Source organism: Kogia breviceps, chromosome 8 (genome assembly GCF_026419965.1).
Source record: "Kogia breviceps isolate mKogBre1 chromosome 8, mKogBre1 haplotype 1, whole genome shotgun sequence".
In the NCBI taxonomy this organism is placed as follows: domain Eukaryota; kingdom Metazoa; phylum Chordata; class Mammalia; order Artiodactyla; family Physeteridae; genus Kogia; species Kogia breviceps.
Window position 1 is genome coordinate 10,231,395 of NC_081317.1, and position 20,534 is coordinate 10,251,928.

Here is a 20,534-nt window from a genome sequence, read left to right on the forward strand (position 1 = left end):
TGTTGATTCCTTCTAGAGAACTTTTAATTTCATTTATTGTGTTGTTCATCATTGTTGTTTGCTCTTTAGTTCTTCTCGGTCCTTGTTAAACATTTCTTGTATTTTCTCCATTCTATTTCCAAGATTTTGGATCATCTTTACTGTCATTACTCTGAATTCTTTTTCATGTAGACTGCCTGTTTCCTCTTCATTTGTTTGGTCCAGTGGGGTTTTACCTTGCCTCTTCATCTGCTGCATATTTCTCTGTCTTCTCATTTTAACTTACTGTGTTTGGTGTCTCCTTTTCGCAGGCTGCAGGTTCATAGTTCCCGTTGCTTTTGGTGTCTCCTCCCAGTGGGTGAGGTTGGTTCAGTGGCTTGTGTAGGCTTCCTGGTGGAGGGGACTGGTGCCTGTGTTCTGGTGGGTGGGGCTGGATCTTGTCTTTCTGGTGGGCAGGGCTGTGTCCAGTGATGTGTTTTTGGGGTGTCTGTGAACTTAGTATGATTTTAGGCAGCCTCTCTGCTGATGCTGGGGTTGTATTCCTGTCATGCGAGTTGCTTGGCATGGGGCGTCCAGCACTGGAGCTTCCTGATCATTGGGTGGAGCTGGGTCTTAGTGTTTAGATGGAGATCTCTGGGAAACCTCTCACCAATTGATGTTATGTGGGGCTGGGAGGTCTCTGGTAGTCTAATGTCCTGAACTCGGCTCTCCCACCTCAGAGGCTCAGGCCTGACACCAGGCCGGAGCAACAAGACCCTGTCAGCCACATGGAAAGGGGGAAAAAAAGAAAGAAAAAAAATTATTAAAATTAAAAAAACAAAAATAATAATTTTAAAAAAAGAAGAAGAGAGCAACCAAACCAATAAACAAATCCACCAATGATAACAAGCACTAAAAACTGTACTAAGGTAAACATAAAAATCAGAAACAAATCAGTCGCAGACAGCAAACACCTAGTCTACAGTTGCTCCCGAAGTCTGCCGCCTCAATTTTGGAATGATTTGTTGTCTATTTAGGTATTCCACAGATGCAGGGTACATCACGTTAATTGTGGGGATTTAATCCGCTGCTCCTGAGGCTGCTGGGAGAGATTTCCCTTTCTCTTCTTTCTCTGCACAGATCCTGGGGTTCAGCTTTGGATTTGGCCCTGCCTCTGTGTGTAGGTTGCCCTCAGGCATCTGTTCCCACCCAGATAGGATGTGGTTAAAGCAGCAGCTGATTAGGGGGCTCTTGCTCATTCAGGCCAAGGGGAGGGAGGGGTACTGTAGTTATAATTGGCATACAGTGCAAGCCTGTGGTGGCAGAGGCCAGCATGACGTTGCAACAGCTTGAGGCCTGCCTTGTGTTCTCCTGGGGAATTTGTATCTGGGTCATGGGACCCTGGCAGTGACGGGCTGCACAGCCTCACAGGGAGGTGTGGATAGTGGGATTCTTGGTGGTTGCAGCAGCAGCGTTAACATTTCATGGCCATCTCTGCAGTCCGAGCTGATAGCGCAGCTCGCACCCATCTCTGAAGCTCATTTAGGCAGTGCTCTGCCTTCTTTGGGCAGACAAGGAAGGAATCCCCTCTCCTCATGCACCCCGAAACAATGGTCTCTTGCCTTTTAGGCAGTTCCAGACTTTTTCCTGGACTCCCTCCCAGCTAGCTGTGGTGCAGTAGCCCCCTTCAGGCAGTGTTCACACAGCCAACCCCAGTCCTCTCCCTGGGGTCTGACCTCCGAAGCCCGATCCTCAGCTCCCAGCCCCCACCCGTCCCAGTGGGTGAGCAGACAAGCCTCTCAGGCTGGTCGGCACTGATCCTCTGTGCAGGAATCTCTCCACTTTGCCCTCTGCACCCCTATTGCTGCGCTCTCCTCCGTGGCTCCAAAGCTTCCCCCCTGCGTACCCTGCCCCCGTCTCCACTAGTGAAGGGGCTTCCTAGTGTGTGGAAACCTTTCCTCCTTCACAGCTCCCTACCAGAGGTGCAGGTCCTGTCCCTATTTTATCTCTGTTTTTTCTTTTTTCTTTTGCCCTACCCAGGTACCTGGGGAGTTTCTTGCCTTTTGGGAAGTCTGAGGTCTTCTGCCAGCATTCAGTAGGTGTTCTGTAGGAGTTGTTCCACGTGTAGATATATTTTTGATGTATTTGTTGGGAGGAAGGTGATCTCCACGTCTTACTCCTCTGCCATCTTGAAGGTCCCCTTTCCAGTTGCCTTTTTATAATTCACCTTATATCTAGCAACTTTGCTAAATTCACTGGTTAATTCTAATAATTTATCTGTAGGTTCTTTTGAAATTTCTATGGAGAGGTTTGTATCATCTATGAATATTGACAGCTTTATATCTGTTTGATAGAAATATAATCACATTAATAGTGCAGCCACTATGGAGAACAGTATGGAAGTTCCTTAAAAAACTAAAAATAGAGTTGGCATATGATCCAGAAGTCCAATTCCTGGGCATGTAGCTGGAGCAGACTCTAAATTCAAAACGATGCATGCACCCCAATGTTCATCACAGCACTATTTACAATAGCCAGGACATGGAAGCAACCTAAATGTCCAGCGAAAGATGAATGGATAAAAGATGTGGTATATATATACCATGGAATATTACTCAACCATAAAAAAGAATGAAATAATGCCATTTGCAGCAACATGAATGAACCTAGAGATTATCATACTAAGTGAAGTAAGTCAGACAAAGACAGATATCATATGATATCACTTATGTGTGGAATCTAAAAAATGATACAAATGAACTTATTTACAAAACAGAAACAGACTCACAGACATAGTGAAAAAAAAACCAACAAATTTATGGTTACCAAAGGGGAAAGGTGGGAGGGTAAATTAGGAGTTTGTGATTGGCAGATAAAAACTACTACATATAAAACAGATAAACCGGGCTTCCCTGGTGGCGCAGTGGTTGAGAATCTGCCTCCCGATGCAGGGGACATGGGTTCGAGCCCTGGTCTGGGAAGATCCCACATGCCACGTAGCAACTAGGCCCGTGAGCCACAACTGCTGAGCCTGTGCATCTGGAGCCTGTGCTCCGCAACGAGAGAGGCCACGATAGTGAGAGGCCTGCGCACCACGATGAAGAGTGGCTCCCGCTTGCCGCAACTGGAGAAAGCCCTCGCACGGAAATGGGGACCCAACACAGCCAAAAGTAAATAAATAAACCAATGAACCGACATTAAAAAAAGCAAAAACAAAAACAGATAAACCACAAGGTCCTACTGTGTAACACAGGGAACTGTATTCAATATCTTGTAATAATCCATAATGGAAATGAATATGAAAAAGAATATGTATATATATGTGTAACTGAATCACTTTGCTGTGTACCAGAAGCTAACACAACATTGTAAATCAACTATACGTCAATAAAAAATAATAATAAAATAAAATTGGTAGAAAAAGAAATATGATCAGATTAAAAAGTAAAAAGAAACCAATGAAACTAATTTTAATAATGTATTTTATTTTACTAAATAACCAAAACATTATTTCAGCATGTAACAATATAAAAATTATTAATGAGATCTTTACATCTTTTTTCATGCTAAGTCTTCTAAATTTGGTGTATTTTACATTTATAACACATCTCAACTTAGAGTAGCCATGTTTCAAGTGCTCAGTAGCCACATGTGGCCAGTAACTATAGTTTCAGACAGTGTAGGTCTAGACAGTGAGACAGACTTTTTTTTTTTAACAAACAGTTGTTTCATGTATAACTTTTTATGGTGTCACTGGAGAAACCTCTACTGACTTGATCATATGTAAGTGCCAGGGAGAGATTATGTTTTCAAGGAAAATCTGAAAAGGTGTCATTTGAGTAATGTCTTAAACTATGAGTATAAACTTGCCAGGTGACCAAAATAGGCGAAGAGAATAATGTGTAAAATTGTGATGTTATGTAAGAGTAGAATTGGTTCAGAGACTTGCCCATATTTCAGTGAGGTTGAAAAATAGGTAATTATGTGAGATTGGAGGGTGGAGGGGAACACCAGTTCCCTGTGTTATGAGTAATTTATCAGTAATGATGGTTAACATGTTCCTTAAGATAAGTTTCCAGAAGTGTAATTGCTGAGTCTAATAGAAAGAATAAATGTATCCCCCGACACATACAGTGAATCTCAAGGGTCTGCACTATTGTACACTGCCCCTAGTGAATATGCTGGTTTCAGTGCATACTCAACTGTAGTAATTAGTGTATTTTTTGTATGTTCATTACTTTGTTTTGCCTTTTGAAAATTTTATAGACTTTCTTTTTTATTATTATTATTTTTGTTTTTAAAAAATATTTATTTATTTATTTGGCTGCACCGGGTCTTAGTTGCGGCATATTATTTTTAAATTGAAATATAGTTGATTTACAATGTTGTGTTAACTTCTGGTGTACAGCAAAGTAGGTATTATATATATATTCATTTTCATATTCTTTTTCCATTATGGTTCTGTGTGCTATACAGTAGGACTTTGTCATTTATTCTATATATAGTAGTTTATATCTGCTAATATCAAACTCCTAATTGATCCTCCCCTTCCCCTTTGGTAATGGTAAGTTTGTTTTCTATGTCTCTGCGTCTGTTTCTGTTTTGTTAATAAGTTCATTTGTATCATTTTCTAGATTCCACACATAAGTTATTGATATCATATAATATTTGTCTTTCTCTGTCTGACTTCAGTTAGTATGATGATCTCTAGGTTCATCTCTAGGTTGCTGCAAATGGCATTATTTCATTCTTTTTTATGGCTGAGTAATATTCTATTATATATATATATATATATATATATATATATATATATATACACACACCACATGTTCTTTATCCATTCATCTGTTGACACATTTAGTGTGCTAAATAATTAGTTAATTTTTAATGTGCTAACTTTGTTGTATTAGGGTTTTTTTTTTCGTTGGTTACTGGTAAGGTTTTTTTCTTTCTTTCTGCGGTGGGGCACACTGTGCAGCATGCGGGATCTTAGCTCCCCGACCAGGGATTGAACCTGTGGCCCCTGAAGTGGAAGTGCAGAGTCCTAACCACTGGACTGCCAGGGAATTCCAGGTTTCATATTTTTTTCTAATTAACATTGATGTATTACTACCATCTATTTCTCAGATTCCATTCAAGCTTCACCACTTGTCCCAATAACATCCGTTACAGCAGAAAGATCCAGCTCTGAATCAGGCATCGCACTTGTCTTCCCTTTTCTTTGGGGGAATATCCTTGACATTTTTGAAGATTACAGTTTGGTTATTTTGTAGAATATCTCTTCCAATTTGGTTTTGTCTATTTCCTCATGATTAGGTTTACGTTATGTCTCTTTGGCAGGAAAATCACTTCTCATCCTGTCAGGTGGTACGGGACTTTGATTTGTCAGATTACGAATGATGTTCATTTTGGTCACTTAATCTAGGTGATGTCTGCCAGATTTCATTGTTGTGATGTTACTTTTTCCTTTTGGAATTAATGTGTATTTTGTGGGCAAGTACTCTGAAACTATCCCATTCACTATCAAACTTCACATTTATTCATGTACTTATGTCAGTATTGCTTTATCATTTCTTATTTTATTTAATAGGTTATAATCCATTACTATCATTATTTGTTTTGATGCTGAAATTATCCCCAATTTGGCTAGTGGATGCTCCCTCAAGCTATATCCTAGGTCCTTTTTTTTTTTTTTTCTTTTTTTTAGGTTAGACTTTATTTTATTGCCCAGATTCTATTTTTATCTCCCAGGAATTTTTTTTAACATCTTTATTGGAGTATAACTGTTTTACAGTGGTGTGTTAGTTTCTGCTTTATAACAAAGTGAATCAGTTATACATATACACATGTTCCCATATGTCTTCCCTCTTGTGTCTCCCCGCCTCCCACCCTCCCTATCCCACCCCTCTAGGTGGTCACAAAGCACCGAGCTGATCTCCCTGTGCTATGCGGCCCTAGGTCCTTTTTTAATGCTTGACTTTATTTATTTATCCCAGTTTTATTGAGATGTCATTGACATAAAACATTCTGTTAGTTTAAGGTGTACACATAATGATTTGATGTATTATATACTGCAAAATGATTACCACAGTAAGTTTGGTTATCATCCATCAGCTCACACAGTTACAAAAATTTTTTTCTTGTGATAAGAACTAAGATCTACTTTCTTGGCAACTTTCAAATGTATAATACAATATTGTTAGCTGTAGTCACCATATTGTAGATTATATCCCCAGAACTTATTTATCTTATAAGTGGAAGTTTGTACCCTTTGACCACCTTCACAGTTTTCTATCACTCCCCACCCCCACTTCCGGAAACCACCAATCTATTCTGTTGCTGTGAGTTTGTTTTTTTCTGCAAGATTCCACATATAAGTAAGATCATACAGTATATGTCTTTCTCTGTGTGACTTATTTAACTTAGCATAATGCTGTCAAGGTCCATCCATGTTGTTGCAAATAGCAGGACTTCCCCTTTTTATGGCTGAATAATATTCCATTTTGTACATTTACCACATTTTCTTTATTATTCATCTGTTTGCTGGACACTTAAATCCTACATCCTTTTCTTATGTGTCTATCATTCTTTGAACACTTTGTTGCTCTCTGGCACAGTATATTCCAGATTCATCTTGTACTTTTTCTGCTCCAGGGCTGTAATTAGACTATTACAATTCTCCAAGGAGCTCTGGTTCCCTTTATTGGAGAATGGTGTTAGAAGCCAAGATTTGGGTGCTAGGTATGTTCATACCATTGGTGGGGGTCCGGGGGGAATGGTCACTGTTCCCAGGCCCTCTCACTAGACACATTTACAGAACTGGGGAGTATAGTTATGTACACATCACGCCGCCCCCCTCCCCCCACCCCAGACATTTATGTCTGTCTCTTTCTTTTTCTTTTTAACTGGCTTCATTCGCTTTACTTTTCTCATATAAAAATATGTGGTGGCTACAGCTGGAGCCTGGGTCCTCTGCACAGAAACTCTGTGTGGGTCTTTACAAGATGGTCAGTGAATTCCTGATATGGAGACTTGGTGAATACTGTTTCTTTCCAGAGATCAGGAGTGAGGTAACTATAGGTTTTGGGAATGGCATCAAAAGTGGCCTTGGCTGGGAAAGGAAAAACAAGAGAGGGTTGGTGAAACCTCAGATGCAGACGGAAGCTGTTGCACTTCTAGGAACAGAGTGGCCACTGTGAGCCAGTCTGTCATGCATTAGGAGCACCTTCCTCTCCCTCTCTGAAAATACGCCAGCCACACTCAGAGCGTCATTAAGGGAGCTGAGAGATATATCACTCTTTTTAAACATCCATTAGTTCACCCATACCTCCAGTTTCAATTCACAGGGTTCATTCTAACCTTTTCCCTTTCCATGTTTGTATTTTCTTTCTCTTACAGAGAGAACTCTGGGTCCCCTTTTCCTTAATAGATTTTCTTATTTGATGAATCCCCTATATATGACAGATCTCTCTCTACCTCTGAACTCTTCCATGTGGACATGCCCTCCTCACCCTGCTCAGGCTCTCACTCCCCATGCCAGTCCCCATTCATGGTTACCCTACTCACTGTGCTCAAGCTCCACCATCCCATGCAAGGTGGCCCTTTGTATGGATGTTGATGGTCTCCTCACAATTTGTGCTCTAATACCCAGGAGGCTACCCTCTGTGTGGACACCTGCTGTGCTCTGCCCCACCTAATGGCTGTAGGACTGGATAGTTTGGGAATGGGAGAGGACTTCTTTGGATTCTCAAGTTTCACTTTAATATTTCTGGCTGTGGGATTATTTCTTTATCTTTTCTTTCCTTTAACATTCTTTGAGTCCTTTTAGTTTGAGGTTTTATATTTCTCTAATTCTGGGAAGTTTATAGAAGTTTATTTCTGCAAGTATTTATCTCCTTCTCATGATTTTTTCTTTCTTCTTTATATGCTATGATGTGGATGTTGATTTCCTTCATTTCCCTTTTCCATATCTCTTGAATTTTCTTTTGTGTATTCTATCTCTTCCTGCTGTCTTTTGGCAGAGTACCTTAAACCTGATGTATTAGCTTATTAATTTCTTCAGCTGTATCTTTTCTGTTCTTTAGTCTATCCATCTACTAAGTTTATTTCATTGATTATATCTTTTTCATACCCAGTATTTTTATTTGCTTCATTATGATATTTTCTTCCTGCTTTATATATAATATCCTTTCTTATTGGATTTGTTTATTTTGAACTTTTATTTTGTGTTTTTCTCCTGTAAACTCCTGTGTCCTGGGGATATTAGCCACCTTGGCTCATGAACTATATGGGGAGGGCTGGAGAAAGTACAGTTTGTGTCTCATTTCTGCATCTCCTTCTGGGTTTGGAAAATGAAGGCAGGGGGTTGTTGAATATGGGAGATGACTTACCCAGGATCACTGTAGTGTGGAACCTTCCCAGACTCTGCACTTTTCAAAGTCTGTTTCCCTTTGTTAAAACCACCTAGTCCACGACGTGCGGAAAGAGGTGGTGGGAAGAAGGAACTTGTGAACATGCAGGGACCACCCAGTGCTGTCCACGCATGTTGTAAGCTACTTCCCCACCAGCTGGCTGCAGTGCCACCCCTGTGTTACCCTGAAGCCCCTTGACAGTTCTAGGCTTGCTACAGTTTTCCAGCCTTGCAACGGCAATTGTCTGTTTAAGACAATGTTGGAGAGAAAAATATTTGCCAAAATAACTGTACCACCCCAAAGTACCATCTCTGGTGTCTGGTCCTTGTCTGCTCTGCCTATTTTTTCACCCTGCACTGGGACCGGATTTCCCTGTGTTGTCCCAGGGACTTCTATCTGTGTGTGAGCACATATGAATTCTTTTTCTTTAGCGTAGGTTCATACTGTGTATACTATCCGGCATCTTGCTGTTTTTAAAATGGCTGATTAACATGATTGATTACATGGGAAGATAGCTTGGATTCAGTAATAAATAGCTTTAAAATATATGTACACCTGTGTGTTTGTGTGCGTGTGGTTTTTATATCCCTTTTATGCTGAAGTATATCCATATTATTGCTTTATCATCTTAAGTATAACTGTAAGTTAGTGATAGGGTAGAGTGTAGTCATTAGTGTTCTGTGAAGTACTTAGCCATTTCCCTCTTTGGTTTTTTTAGTTTCATACCAGCTTTTAAATACTATAGTACCGAAATAAATATCCTTATGGACAAAGGGTTTTCCATTTGTAGGATCATTTTCTGGGATGGATATACAGAATGGATCAAATAGATAAATAGGTTAAAAGTTTCAACATTTTTTATTCTTAACCATGTAGAGGAGTGCCTGGAACATTTTAGCCATTCAAATAATATTTATTGGATGAAATAATATTATAAAAACTGCTTTTTAAAATGGATGTACCAATTTTCATTCCCACCCACAATATGAGATTGTCTGTTCTTCCACACCATCTTATACTTAAATTATTTTGATGATTTGATTATAATCAGAAGATGTCTCTATCATTAAAAAAATGCTATCAGATGATATAACTAAGGTCTGTTTCTCTTTTTATTTTCACCTACTTGGTAAATAGCCATATGTTTTCTTACAGGACTGAATTTGCTCTTAAAGAAATCATGTCCTCTGGAGGTGCTGAAGATGACATCCCACAGGGAGAGAGGAAAACAGTTACAGATTTTTGTTACCTTCTAGATAAATCTAAGCAGCTGTTCAACGGGTTAAGGTTAGTGGACTCTTGATGCCTTAAACTTTTATCTAGTTCTGTATCGTTTTTTTCCATGGCTGATGTATGGTAAATTTCTGAAAAGTTATGGATAGAATGTTATATAAATGTCTGTACTAGAGATGATCATGCTTTTTTTCTTCATTCTCAGGTGAGAAAACAACAGAAGAGGATAACTTATATTGTTTTACTCAAGTTGAGAGAGCTGTTTTGTTAGATGGTCTTGTATACCTTACTCCACATCATACCTGTTTTACATCTGATTTTACACATTGCAATAACTAAGGAGCCTGGGGTGCATATGCAAGTGAACCTGGGGCTTCTTTTCGGTTACAGCTTCTGGATACTTGTTTATTTGCTTATTTCTTTTATTCTTTCTTTTTCTTAGGATAAAGTATCTGTTAACTAAAATAAGAGTGTTCTAGACAGTGTTATTTTTACATTAGTTGTGTGTGCCCTAACTAGTAGCAGAAGCTATATGCGATTTTGTCAAAATGTGTCTTTGATTGTGTATTCTTGTGTGTGGTGGGTAAATAATTTTGTACCATTTTGTTTTAGATAAATGGTTTAGCCATATTTCATTTCATGAGAGTCCTAGGATATTGACTTACTTCAGACCTAAAGCTTCAATAGCTTAGTTTCAGTCATAAATAAATTCATGCTATGGGTAAAATACTAAGGATAAATAGGTTTTTTTGGGAAAACTATATAGGAGTGAATAATTGTAAAGATTGTGAGTTATTTTTATTTTATTTAATTAATTATTGAAGTATAGTTGATTTACAGTGTTGTGTTTAGTGAGTTATTTTTAATTTGCAATTTATTTCTGGGTAAAAATGCAATCTTCTTTTCACATATTTTATAATTTTATTGTACATCCCTAGGATCGGAATTGTACTGACAGAGTTTATTTTAAAAAATATATCTTTTTGGGCTTCCCTGGTGGCGCAGTGATTAAGAGTCCACCTGCCAGTGCAGAATTCACGGGTTCGAGCCCTGGTCTGGGAAGATCCCACATGCCGTGGAGCAACTAAACCTGTGCGCCACAACCACTGAGCCTGCGCTCTAGAGCCCGTGAGCCACAACTACTGAGCCCACATGCCACAGCTACTGAAGCCTGCGCACCTAGAGCTTGTGCTCCACAACAAGAGAAGCCACCGCAATGGGAAGCCCATGCACCGCAACAAAGAGTAGCCCCTGCTGTCTATAACTAGAGAAAGGCTGCATGCAGCAATGAAGATCCAATGCAGCCAAAAATAATAAAGAAATTAATTTTAAAAATTCTTTTTAAAGAATGTATCTTTTAAAAAATATTTATTTATTTATTTATCTGGTTGCTCTGGGTCTTAGTTGCAGCAGGCGGGCTCCTTAGTTGTGGCTCGTGGGCTCCTTATTTGCCGCTTACTGGCTCCTTAGATGTGGCATGTGAACTCTTAGTTGCAGCATGCATGTGGGATCTAGTACCCTGACCAGGGATCGAACCCCCAGCCCCCTGCATTGGGAGCATGGAGTCTTAACCACTGCACCACCAGGGAAGGTCCTAAAGAATATATCTTTAATCAACTATACTCCAAGACATTTCTTTAAAAAATTTTTTTTAAAGTCCAATCTATCAAAATAATTAGTTTCTAAAATGCAATGTTAGGAATAAGGCAAAGCCTCTGATTTTGGAGGCTTTGGAACACATTTTGGAGGAGTTGGAACACATTTACAAAGCCTACTTCATGGAGTTACATACAGCTGAGAGAATAAGGAAGGATTAGAAAGTTCTGTGAATTAAGTTTACTGCCTATCAGAAGTTTATTGCCCTTCTGCTTTATAAGTTTTTTGAATCTTGCCTGTAGATTTTTTTACTCTAATATAGTTGCTTAAGGCTTAATCATTTTGGTACTCTGCTGCTTAGTTGTGGTGTTAGTAGAATGTTTGCAGTCTACTTATATGTAATTTACCTGGCTTTGTAAACAGTAAATTATGTTGAGCAACTAAAATGCTATGCCCATTTTCATTCCCACCTCCCCACAGAAGAATGCCATTAAATGAGGAGGGTAACCTGCACTGGGTAATGCACCTTTCTACTCACCTTGGAGATACTGAAGGAGCTTTTAACTCACATCGGTTATTAAATAACTGCATGAGAGTAAATATGTCTTCACAATAAAATCTATATATATATATATATTTTTTTTTAAATATATATATACAATTATAAAGGTAATACATGGTCATCAAATGAGTCCTCCATGACCACTGTATCTAAAGCCACACTTTCAATCACTTTCTCATCTCTATATTCATTTAATTTTCTTCATAAAACTCATCACTACTTCAAGTGATCTTATTTGCTTATGATGTCTTCCTACATTAGAATGAAATATCCCTAGATGTAGGAACCTGTGTGTCACTATTTCTCTGCTATCTAAGCCAGGGTCTTGCACGTCACAGGTGCTTCACAAACATCTGTTAAATGAAGGATTCCAAAGACAGTGTTCTTAACTCCCGCACTCTGCTGTTTCCTATTTTGTGCTACAGAAGAGATCTTTGAGATCAGTTTGGTTTCTTTTGCTTTATAGATTAAATGCATCTTTTTAAAGAATTCTTTTCTTTCACTATTATAATTCAGAAAACAACCCCAGTACACCCTGGTTTGAAGTCTTTTTTTTTTTTTTTTTTTTTTTTATTTCTTTATTTTCTTTTTGGCTGAGTTGGGTTTCAGCCAAAACCTTGTGAACAAGGTTTTGGATGAACATGTGTTTCCATTTCTCTTGAATATATACCTAGGAGTGAAATTGCTGGCTCATATGGTATTTACTCTAAGTTTAATGTTTTGAGGAACTTCTAGACTGTTTTTCAAGGAGACTGTACCATCAGCAGTGTATGAGGGTTCCAATTTCTCCACATCCTGACCAACACTTGTTATTGTCTTTTTGATGATAGCCATCCTAGTGTGTGTGAAGTTGTGTCTCATTATGGTTTTGATTTGCATTTCCCTAATGACTAATGATGTTGAGCATCTTTTCATGTGCTTACTGGCCATTTTTATGTCTTTTTTTGGGAGAAAATATTTATTCCAATTCTTTGATCATTTTCAGATAGGTTTATTTATCTTTTAATTTTAAAGTTGTAGTCATTTCCTATATATTCTGGATATAAGTCCCTTGTAAGATGTAATGATTTGCAGATATATATTTTCCTGTTCTGTGAGTTGTCTCATCACTTTCTTGATGGTGTCCCGTGAAGCACAAATGCTTTTAATTTTAATAAAGTCCAACTCGTCATTCTCTTTCATCACTTGTACTTTTGGTGTCATATCTAAGAAATCATTGCCTAACCTGAGGTCACCGAGATTTACTTGGATGATGTTTCCTTCTAAGAGTCTTGTGGTTTTAGCTCTTACATTTAGGTCTGTGAACCATTTTGTGTTAACTTTTTTATAAGTTTTTTATTATTTTTATTAATTTTAATTTTAATTTTTGGCTGTGTTAGGTCTTCATTGCTGCGCGTGGGCTTTATCTAGTTGCGGTGAGCAGGGGCTACTCTTCATTGCGGTGTGCAGGCTTCTCATTGTGGTGGCTTCTCTTGTTGAGGAGCACAGGCTCTAGGTGCGTGGGCTTCAGTAGTTGTGGCGTGCGGGCTTGTAGTTATGGCTCACGGGCTTGAGAGTGCAGGCTCAGTAGTTGTGGCACATGGGCTTAGTTGCTCCACGGCATGTGGGATCTTCCCAGAGCAGGGCTCGAACCCGTGTTCCCTGCATTGGCAGGTGGATTCTTAACCACTGCGCCACCAGGAAAGCCCCATTTTGTGTTAACTTTTGTGTATGGTATGAGATCTTAGGCATTTATTTATCAGAAAACATATTTTTTTTAATTGATTAATTCATTTTTCTTTCTTCTTGCTTGTTCCCTGTTTCTCCCTTTTTGTTCATACCTGTAATGCTTAGATTGAATTTGCAATCTAAAGCCTCTATTAACCATCTACTCTCTTTTGATTTTCATCTCTATTCTTTTTCTCAGCATTTTTAGAAAATGTATTCAATTTGTCCACCATATGCCCAACACGTTTCACCTTGTCATTTCATATCAGCGGTTTTTGCTATACTGCTTTCTAAAAAACTAGATATTATGTATTTGATCCAAAGTTTACTAGCTGTTCTATCTGTATATTCAAATAAGACAGACACTAGAAATTTTGATGTGTTTGTGAATGGAAATTCTTTATTCAGTATGTCTGAGAAGCATATTGAATTTAGCAGTGGCATTTCTCTTCTTAAAAAGGGTTATTTTCGGGCTTCCCTGGTGGCGCAGTGGTTGAGAATCCGCCTGCCGATGTAGGAGACACGGGTTCGTGCCCTGGTCCGGGAAGATCCCACATGCCGCGGAGCAACTAAGCCCGTGAGCCATGGCCGCTAGGCCTGTGCGTCCGGAGCCTGTGCTCCGCAACGGGAGAGGCCACAACAGTGAGAGGCCCGCATACCGCAAAAAAAAAAAAAAAAAAAAGGGTTATTTTCCTGATCTGGTTCTGAATCATAAATGAATCATAAAGTTCAAGTAGTCTTCTGCTGGAGACTCTCTACTGGACTCAAATCACTCTGTGACTGCTGAAACAGTAACAGTGACAGAACACACTTCCACATAGCACTCCACAGTGTATAAATCACTTTCAGATACATCTCTGTCCTTTGGCCACATACCAAAAATACGTGTTCCCTAAAAATGAAGGTGAACTTCACCTTCTTTTTCAGTGTTTTGGTTGTATAAATATATTTTAACAGCTCAAAACTGTTCTCTTTTTTATTTTTTGGCCACACATCAAAAGTATGTGTTACCTAAAAATGAAGGTGAACTTCACCTTCTTTTTCAGTGTTTTGGTTGTGTAAATATATTTTACCAGCTCAAAACTGTTCTCATTTTGATTTTATTTTTTTTTGGCCACACCGTGCGGCTGGTGGGATCTTAGTTCCCCAACCAAGGCTTGAATCTGGGCCTATGGCACTGAAAGCACCAAGTCCTAACCACTGGACTGCCAGGGAATTCCCTCATTTTGATTCTTTAAAGTGCCATTTTAACTATAACAAAGATTTTATTTATTTTTAAAATAACTGCAGAGTAAAATTGTGTATGTGGAAATAGTAGGAAACCCTAATACATGGAAAAATTGTGTGTGAGATCTAATCTTTAGGACTGTTTATTCATTGTCAGAGAAGTTTATTATAATGCTTAGGATACCTATTTCAGTTTAGTTCTTGAGTACTTAAAACTATATTGGGTTCAGGAATTAATCCTTTTCGTGCAACTCAAAATCAAAAAAACAAACAATTTGATTAGAAAATGGTCAGAAGATCTAAATGGTTATTTTTCCAGAGAAGATGTACGGATGGTCAACAGGTACATGAAAATGTGCAAAACATTGTTAATCATCAGGAAAATGCAAGTCAAAGCACAATGAGATATCACCTCACACCTGTCAGAATGGCTGTTATCAAAAGGACAAAAAAATGCCACGTGTTGGTGAGGATGTGAAGAAAAGGGAGCCCTTGTGCACTGTTGGGGGGAATGTACGTTGGTGCAGCCACCATAGAAGACCATATGGAGGTTCTTAAAAAGTTAAAACTACCACAGGATCCAGCAATTCTATTTCTGGGCATTTATGCGAAGAAAATGAGAACACTAACTTGAAAAGATATATACACCCCCATATTCATTGAAGCATTATTTACAGTAGCCAAGATACGGAAGTAATGTAAGTGTCCACTGACGGATGAATAGATAAAGAGATTGTGGAATATATATATATATATATATATATATACACATATATATATATATATATATACACATATATATATACACATATACATATGAATATTCTTCAGCCATTAAAAATGAAGGAAATCTTGGAATTTACAACCTGGATAGACCTTGAGGGCATTATGCTGAAATGAATAAAAATGAAGGAAATCTTGGAATTTACAACCTGGATAGACCTTGAGGGCATTATGCTGAAATGAAATAACTCAAGCAAAGAAAGACAAATACCATATAATCTCACTTTATGTAGAATCTAAAAACAACAACAAAAACCAAAGCAGGGCTTCCCTGGTGGCGCAGCGGTTGAGAGTCTGCCTGCCGATGCAGGGGACACGGGTTCGTGCCCCGGTCCGGGAAGATCCCACATGCCGCGGAGTGGCTGGGCCCGTGAGCCATGGCCGCTGAGCCTGTGTGTCTGGAGCCTGTGCTCCACAACGGGAGAGGCCACAGCAGTGAGAGGCCCGCGTACTGCAAAAAGAAACAACCAAGCTCATGGGTACAGAGGACAGATTGGTGATTGCCAGTGGCAGAAGAGGGGGTCAGGGATGCAATGGGTGAAGGGGGTTAAAAAGTGCAAACTTATAGCTATAGCATAAATATGTAATAGAGATATAATGTACTGTGTGGTGACTATAGTTAATACTGTATTGTATATTTGGAAGTTGCTAAAAAGTTGATCTTAAAAGTTCTCATCACAAGAAAAAATAATTTGATATCTACGTATGGTGATGAATGTTATTATTGTGACTTATTGTGGTGATCGTTTCATGATATCATTCTGACCTAGAAAAGTGGGTAAGCAAATCCACCAGGGATTTATTTTCAGTGTTTTGTGTGAAGGGTCCCCTTCATTTTATTTTTTTATTTTTATTTTTTAAATATTTATTTATTTATTTATTTGATTGTGCCAGGTCTTAGCTGCGGCAGGCAGGGTCCTTAGTTGGAGCTCGCTGCCTTCTTAGTTGCGGCACGTGGGCTCCTTACTTGTAGCCTGTGAACTCTTAGTTGCAGCATTCATGTGGGATCTAGTTCCCTGACCAGGGATTGAATCCGGGCCCCCTGCATTGGGAGTGTGGAGTCTTAACCACTGCACCACCAGGGAAGTCCCAGGTCCCCTTCATTTTAAACAAGCCTTAATTATTTCTACAAAAATTAGATTTATTGTGAGTAAAGTATATATCTTCTCTATATGCTTTTGGGTTTTTGTTTGAGCAGATGTGGCTAGTGGCAATGCAAGTCTGTAGTTTACTGAGAGATTAGTACTTTGACTCTTTTCCTTTTTGTTTTCATTTTTTAAAAGATTTATTTTTGTCTGTGTTGGGTCTTCATTACTGCATGCATGCTTTCTCTAGTTGTGGCGAGCTACTCTTTGTTGCAGAGCACGGGCTTCTCATTGCGGTGGCTTCTCTTGTTGCAGAGCATGGTCTCTAGGTGCACCAGCTCAGTAGTTGTGGCTCACAGGCTCAGTAGTGGTGGCGCACGGGCTTAGTTCCATTGCATGTGGGATCTTCCCGGACCAGGGCTTGAACCCATCTCCCCTGCATTGGCAGGCGGATTCTTAACCACTGCGCCACCAGGGAAGCCCCTTTCTTTTCATTTTTAAAGAAAATTCACTTCACACACACACACACAGAATAATATGGAACTATTAAAAGGATGTTAGTGGAGATATAAATGAAAAGTTGCCCACAGTATGTGGTTAAATTTAAAAAAGCAAATTGTGAAAATAGTATGTTTTACATGATCTTGTTTTATCAGAAGTTCTCTGTTAAATTTATGTTCTATAAGCCATATTAACTCTTAGTTGGGACTCTTTGCTCTTAGTGCTCAGTTTGCTCTCTTTCTTCCGGGTGTCTGGTGCATGTGAGTGTGTGTATTTTCTGTGCTTGTTTATATAAATGAAAGTGTTTTGTTCATTGTTACACCTCGATTGGAAAGCGATCAGAAGATCTGTAGGTCTATGTTAGTTACTCATGGTGGTGGGTTGGAGGAATGTGTGGCATTCCGAAGAACCTCTTTGAGTTATGGAAATTAAACACATCTCTGCTTTCAAGCGTTGATGTAGTTTTTGTACATTTCTTTTGAAATAGAAAAGATTCCTTGGGAATATTTAAAAGAAGAGGTTTTTTGGTTGTCCCCCTCCCAACCCCCCATTTTTGTGTTGGTCTGAATAGAAAACAGAATCACAGTGCTTATAGAGAAAGAGAAATATATTGGGAGTGGCTCTGGACCAGTTTTGGAACTTCGGGGAAAAGGGTGAAGTGGGAGTCGAGGTGGAATAGCATCAGCCTTTTTTTTTTTAAATAAATTTATTTATTTATGGCTGCATTGGGTCTTCGTTGCTGTGCGCAGCTTTCTCTAGTTGTGGTGAGCTGGGGCTGCTCTTCGTTGTGGTATGTGGACTTCTCATTGCAGTGGCTTCTCTTGTTGTGTGGCACGGGCTCTAGGCGCGTGGGCTTCAGTAGTTGTGGTGCACGGGCTTAATTGCTCCACGTCATGTGAGATCTTTCCAGGACAGGGCTCGAACCTGTGTCCCCTCCATTGGCAGGCAGATTCTTAACCACTGTGCCACCAGGGAAGTCCCAGAATCAGCTTTTAACATGGGGCCTGTGATTCCCAGCCTTCCCTTCACTGTTGGTGCTTATCTTTTGGCAAGGCTTTCCTTTGTGTTTTCTCTTTCTTTCTTGAGTTCACAAGCTGGTTATTAAACTTATTATTGCAGTGTTAATATGCTTGCAGAAAAGTACACATATTATAAGTGTATTTTTTGCAAACTGAACATATCCATGGGCCTTGTACTTGGACAAAGAAAGAGAACATACAGCACGGCAGCAACCCCCTTGTATTCCCTCACTTGGGCTTTTAAACTGTTTATGAGCAGAGTGAAACAGTATGTTTCAGTGCATGAAAGGCTAGCGTTTCTATATACGCAATGCCTTATTTGGGTACAATAAACTTTCTCTTTACTCTTGAAGGTGTCATTTCGCCTTTTATGTAGTAATTTGTCATCCAAGTTGTCAGAGCCTTTTCATTTTCCCAGCCATGAATATCTTTTTAAAAATATTTTTTTAAATGAGTGAGATTTTTGTAGTGGCCCAATATACAGCCAACTATGTAAATATTCCAACAGTAAGTAAAAAAGGTGCATTTTCTGATACCAGGCAGCAGGGCTTGATATAGGTCTATTAGGCCAACTTTATTTATTTATTGGAGTATTATTGCTTTACAATGTTGTGTTAGTTTCTGCTGTACAACGAAGTGAATCAGCTACATGTATACATATATCCCCTCCCTCTTGAACCTCCCTCCCACCCCCACCCCCCATCCCAGCCCTCTAGGTCATCACAGAGCACCGAGCTGAGCTCCCTGTGCTATACAGCAGCTTCCCACTAGCTGTCTATTTTACACATGGTACTGTATATATGTCAATTCTACTTTCTCAGTTCATCCCACCCTCCCCTTCCCCGCCATGTCCACAAGTCCATTCTCTACATCTGCGTCTCTTTTCCTGCCCTGCAAATAGGTTCATCAGTACCATTTTTCTAGATTCTGTGTATACGCGTTAATTTACGATGTTTGTGTTTCTCTTTCTGACTTCCTTCACTCCGTATGACAGACTCTAGGTTCATGCACATCACTACAACTTTACTGAAAATACCTCATAATATGTGCATAATAAATAATCTCTTCTATCCACTCACCGTGTAAGAAAACATAGTCCAGAGAGTGAGAAATAGATAAAATGAATGGCGTATTGCTTATAATAGCTCTTGCATATGTAGTTACAGTAGTAATGAAGTGAGAATGATGTTAGAAATAGCTTTGAATAATGTCAGAAAACCATCAAAAGCCTAAGTGCTTGCCGGGTTCTAGTTACCATGGTGACTAAGACTGTCGAAGCAGAATGGAATACTTTATGAGATTATTTAAGGCAGCATCTTGAGACATGTATTTGAGATATGCACCTGTGTCTACCAGTGATACCCATGACTTTTGAAACAGCAGAGGCCTGCAAATCACTAATTATTTGACTCCAGAGGAGCAAATACTCAAAGCCAAAATAAATGTTGGAGGCAATAAATAAACAAATATGCAAAGAAGTGCACCAAAGTGAAGTGTATTGATCTTAAATAAAAGTAATGGTGGAGGGCTTCCCTGGTGGCGCAGTGGTTGAGAGTCCGCCTGCTCATGCAGGGGACACGGGTTCGTGCCCCGGTCTGGGAAGATTCCACATGCCGCAGAGCGGCTAGGCCCGTGAGCCATGGCCGCTGAGCCTGCGCGTCCGGAGCCTGTGCTCTGCAACAGGAGAGGCCACAATAGTGAGAGGCCCGCGTACTGCAAAAAAAAAAATTAAATAAAACAAAATAATGGCAGAAATTTTTATTAAATATGCTCCTTATATTTCAAAGTAAAGAAGAAATCATCTACAATGCTTTCTTCAACAGCCTATTTTTAGGGTGCCCTGGTTCCTATATAGGAAAGGATAGCTGAGAAATTAACAGTTTTTTCCACTGTCCCATTTCTCCCCCCACCCCCTCTTGCACTCTCTCTTACTTCTCTCGTCCCTCTTTTTTTTCCCCTTTCTCTTCCTTCTTCAAAAACTTAGTACTTTTCTAGAGGCAAAGTTCTGCGAACAGGTAATAATAAAGTGTATATTTCAGAGGTAATACACTACACTATCTGTACAAGCTTGTGACGCCTGCTTGCTTTCATTTGGTTTGCTACCCAAAATAGTTGCACTTGCAGTTGAGGTGGGCTGCCACCAGGGTGCACTAGGTGTCATAATCATGTGATCTAGAGAAGCATTGACTGACAAAAATTTAATGTGAGCCACAAATGTGATTTAAAATTTTTCTAGTAGCCAGATTTTAAAAATGTAAATAAAGTGAAATTAATTTTAACAGTATATTTTATTTGATCCAATATATCTAAAATATTTTCTTTCAACATGTAATCAATATAGAAAAAGTATTGAGATCTTTTACATTCTTTTTTTTCACACTGAGTTTTTGAAGTACACTGAATATTTTACACTTTCACACATTTCAGTTCTAATTAGACACATTTCAAGTAC

General features: G+C 39.1%; 1 protein-coding gene and 1 non-coding gene across 9 annotated transcripts in view; one reads left to right on the forward strand and one right to left on the reverse strand.

Annotated features, from left to right (window-relative positions):
* SCAI (suppressor of cancer cell invasion) overlaps window positions 1-20,534 on the forward strand; it is a 133,420-nt gene that overhangs the window by 60,138 nt on the left and 52,748 nt on the right. For 7 of the 8 annotated variants that reach the window (XM_059073078.2, XM_067040101.1, XM_067040105.1 and 4 more), the window contains one exon: window positions 9,525-9,656. In XM_059073078.2, coding sequence (XP_058929061.1) covers window positions 9,525-9,656 — 132 coding nt within the window. Of the gene's footprint in view, window positions 1-3,093; window positions 3,129-9,524; window positions 9,657-20,534 lie in introns of those variants that run through there. The other variant, XM_067040102.1, reaches the window with a different exon arrangement.
* Window positions 7,121-7,248, reverse strand: LOC131762051 (small nucleolar RNA SNORA64/SNORA10 family). The gene has a single exon (XR_009337134.1). It is a non-coding gene; the product is annotated as a small nucleolar RNA SNORA64/SNORA10 family (small nucleolar RNA).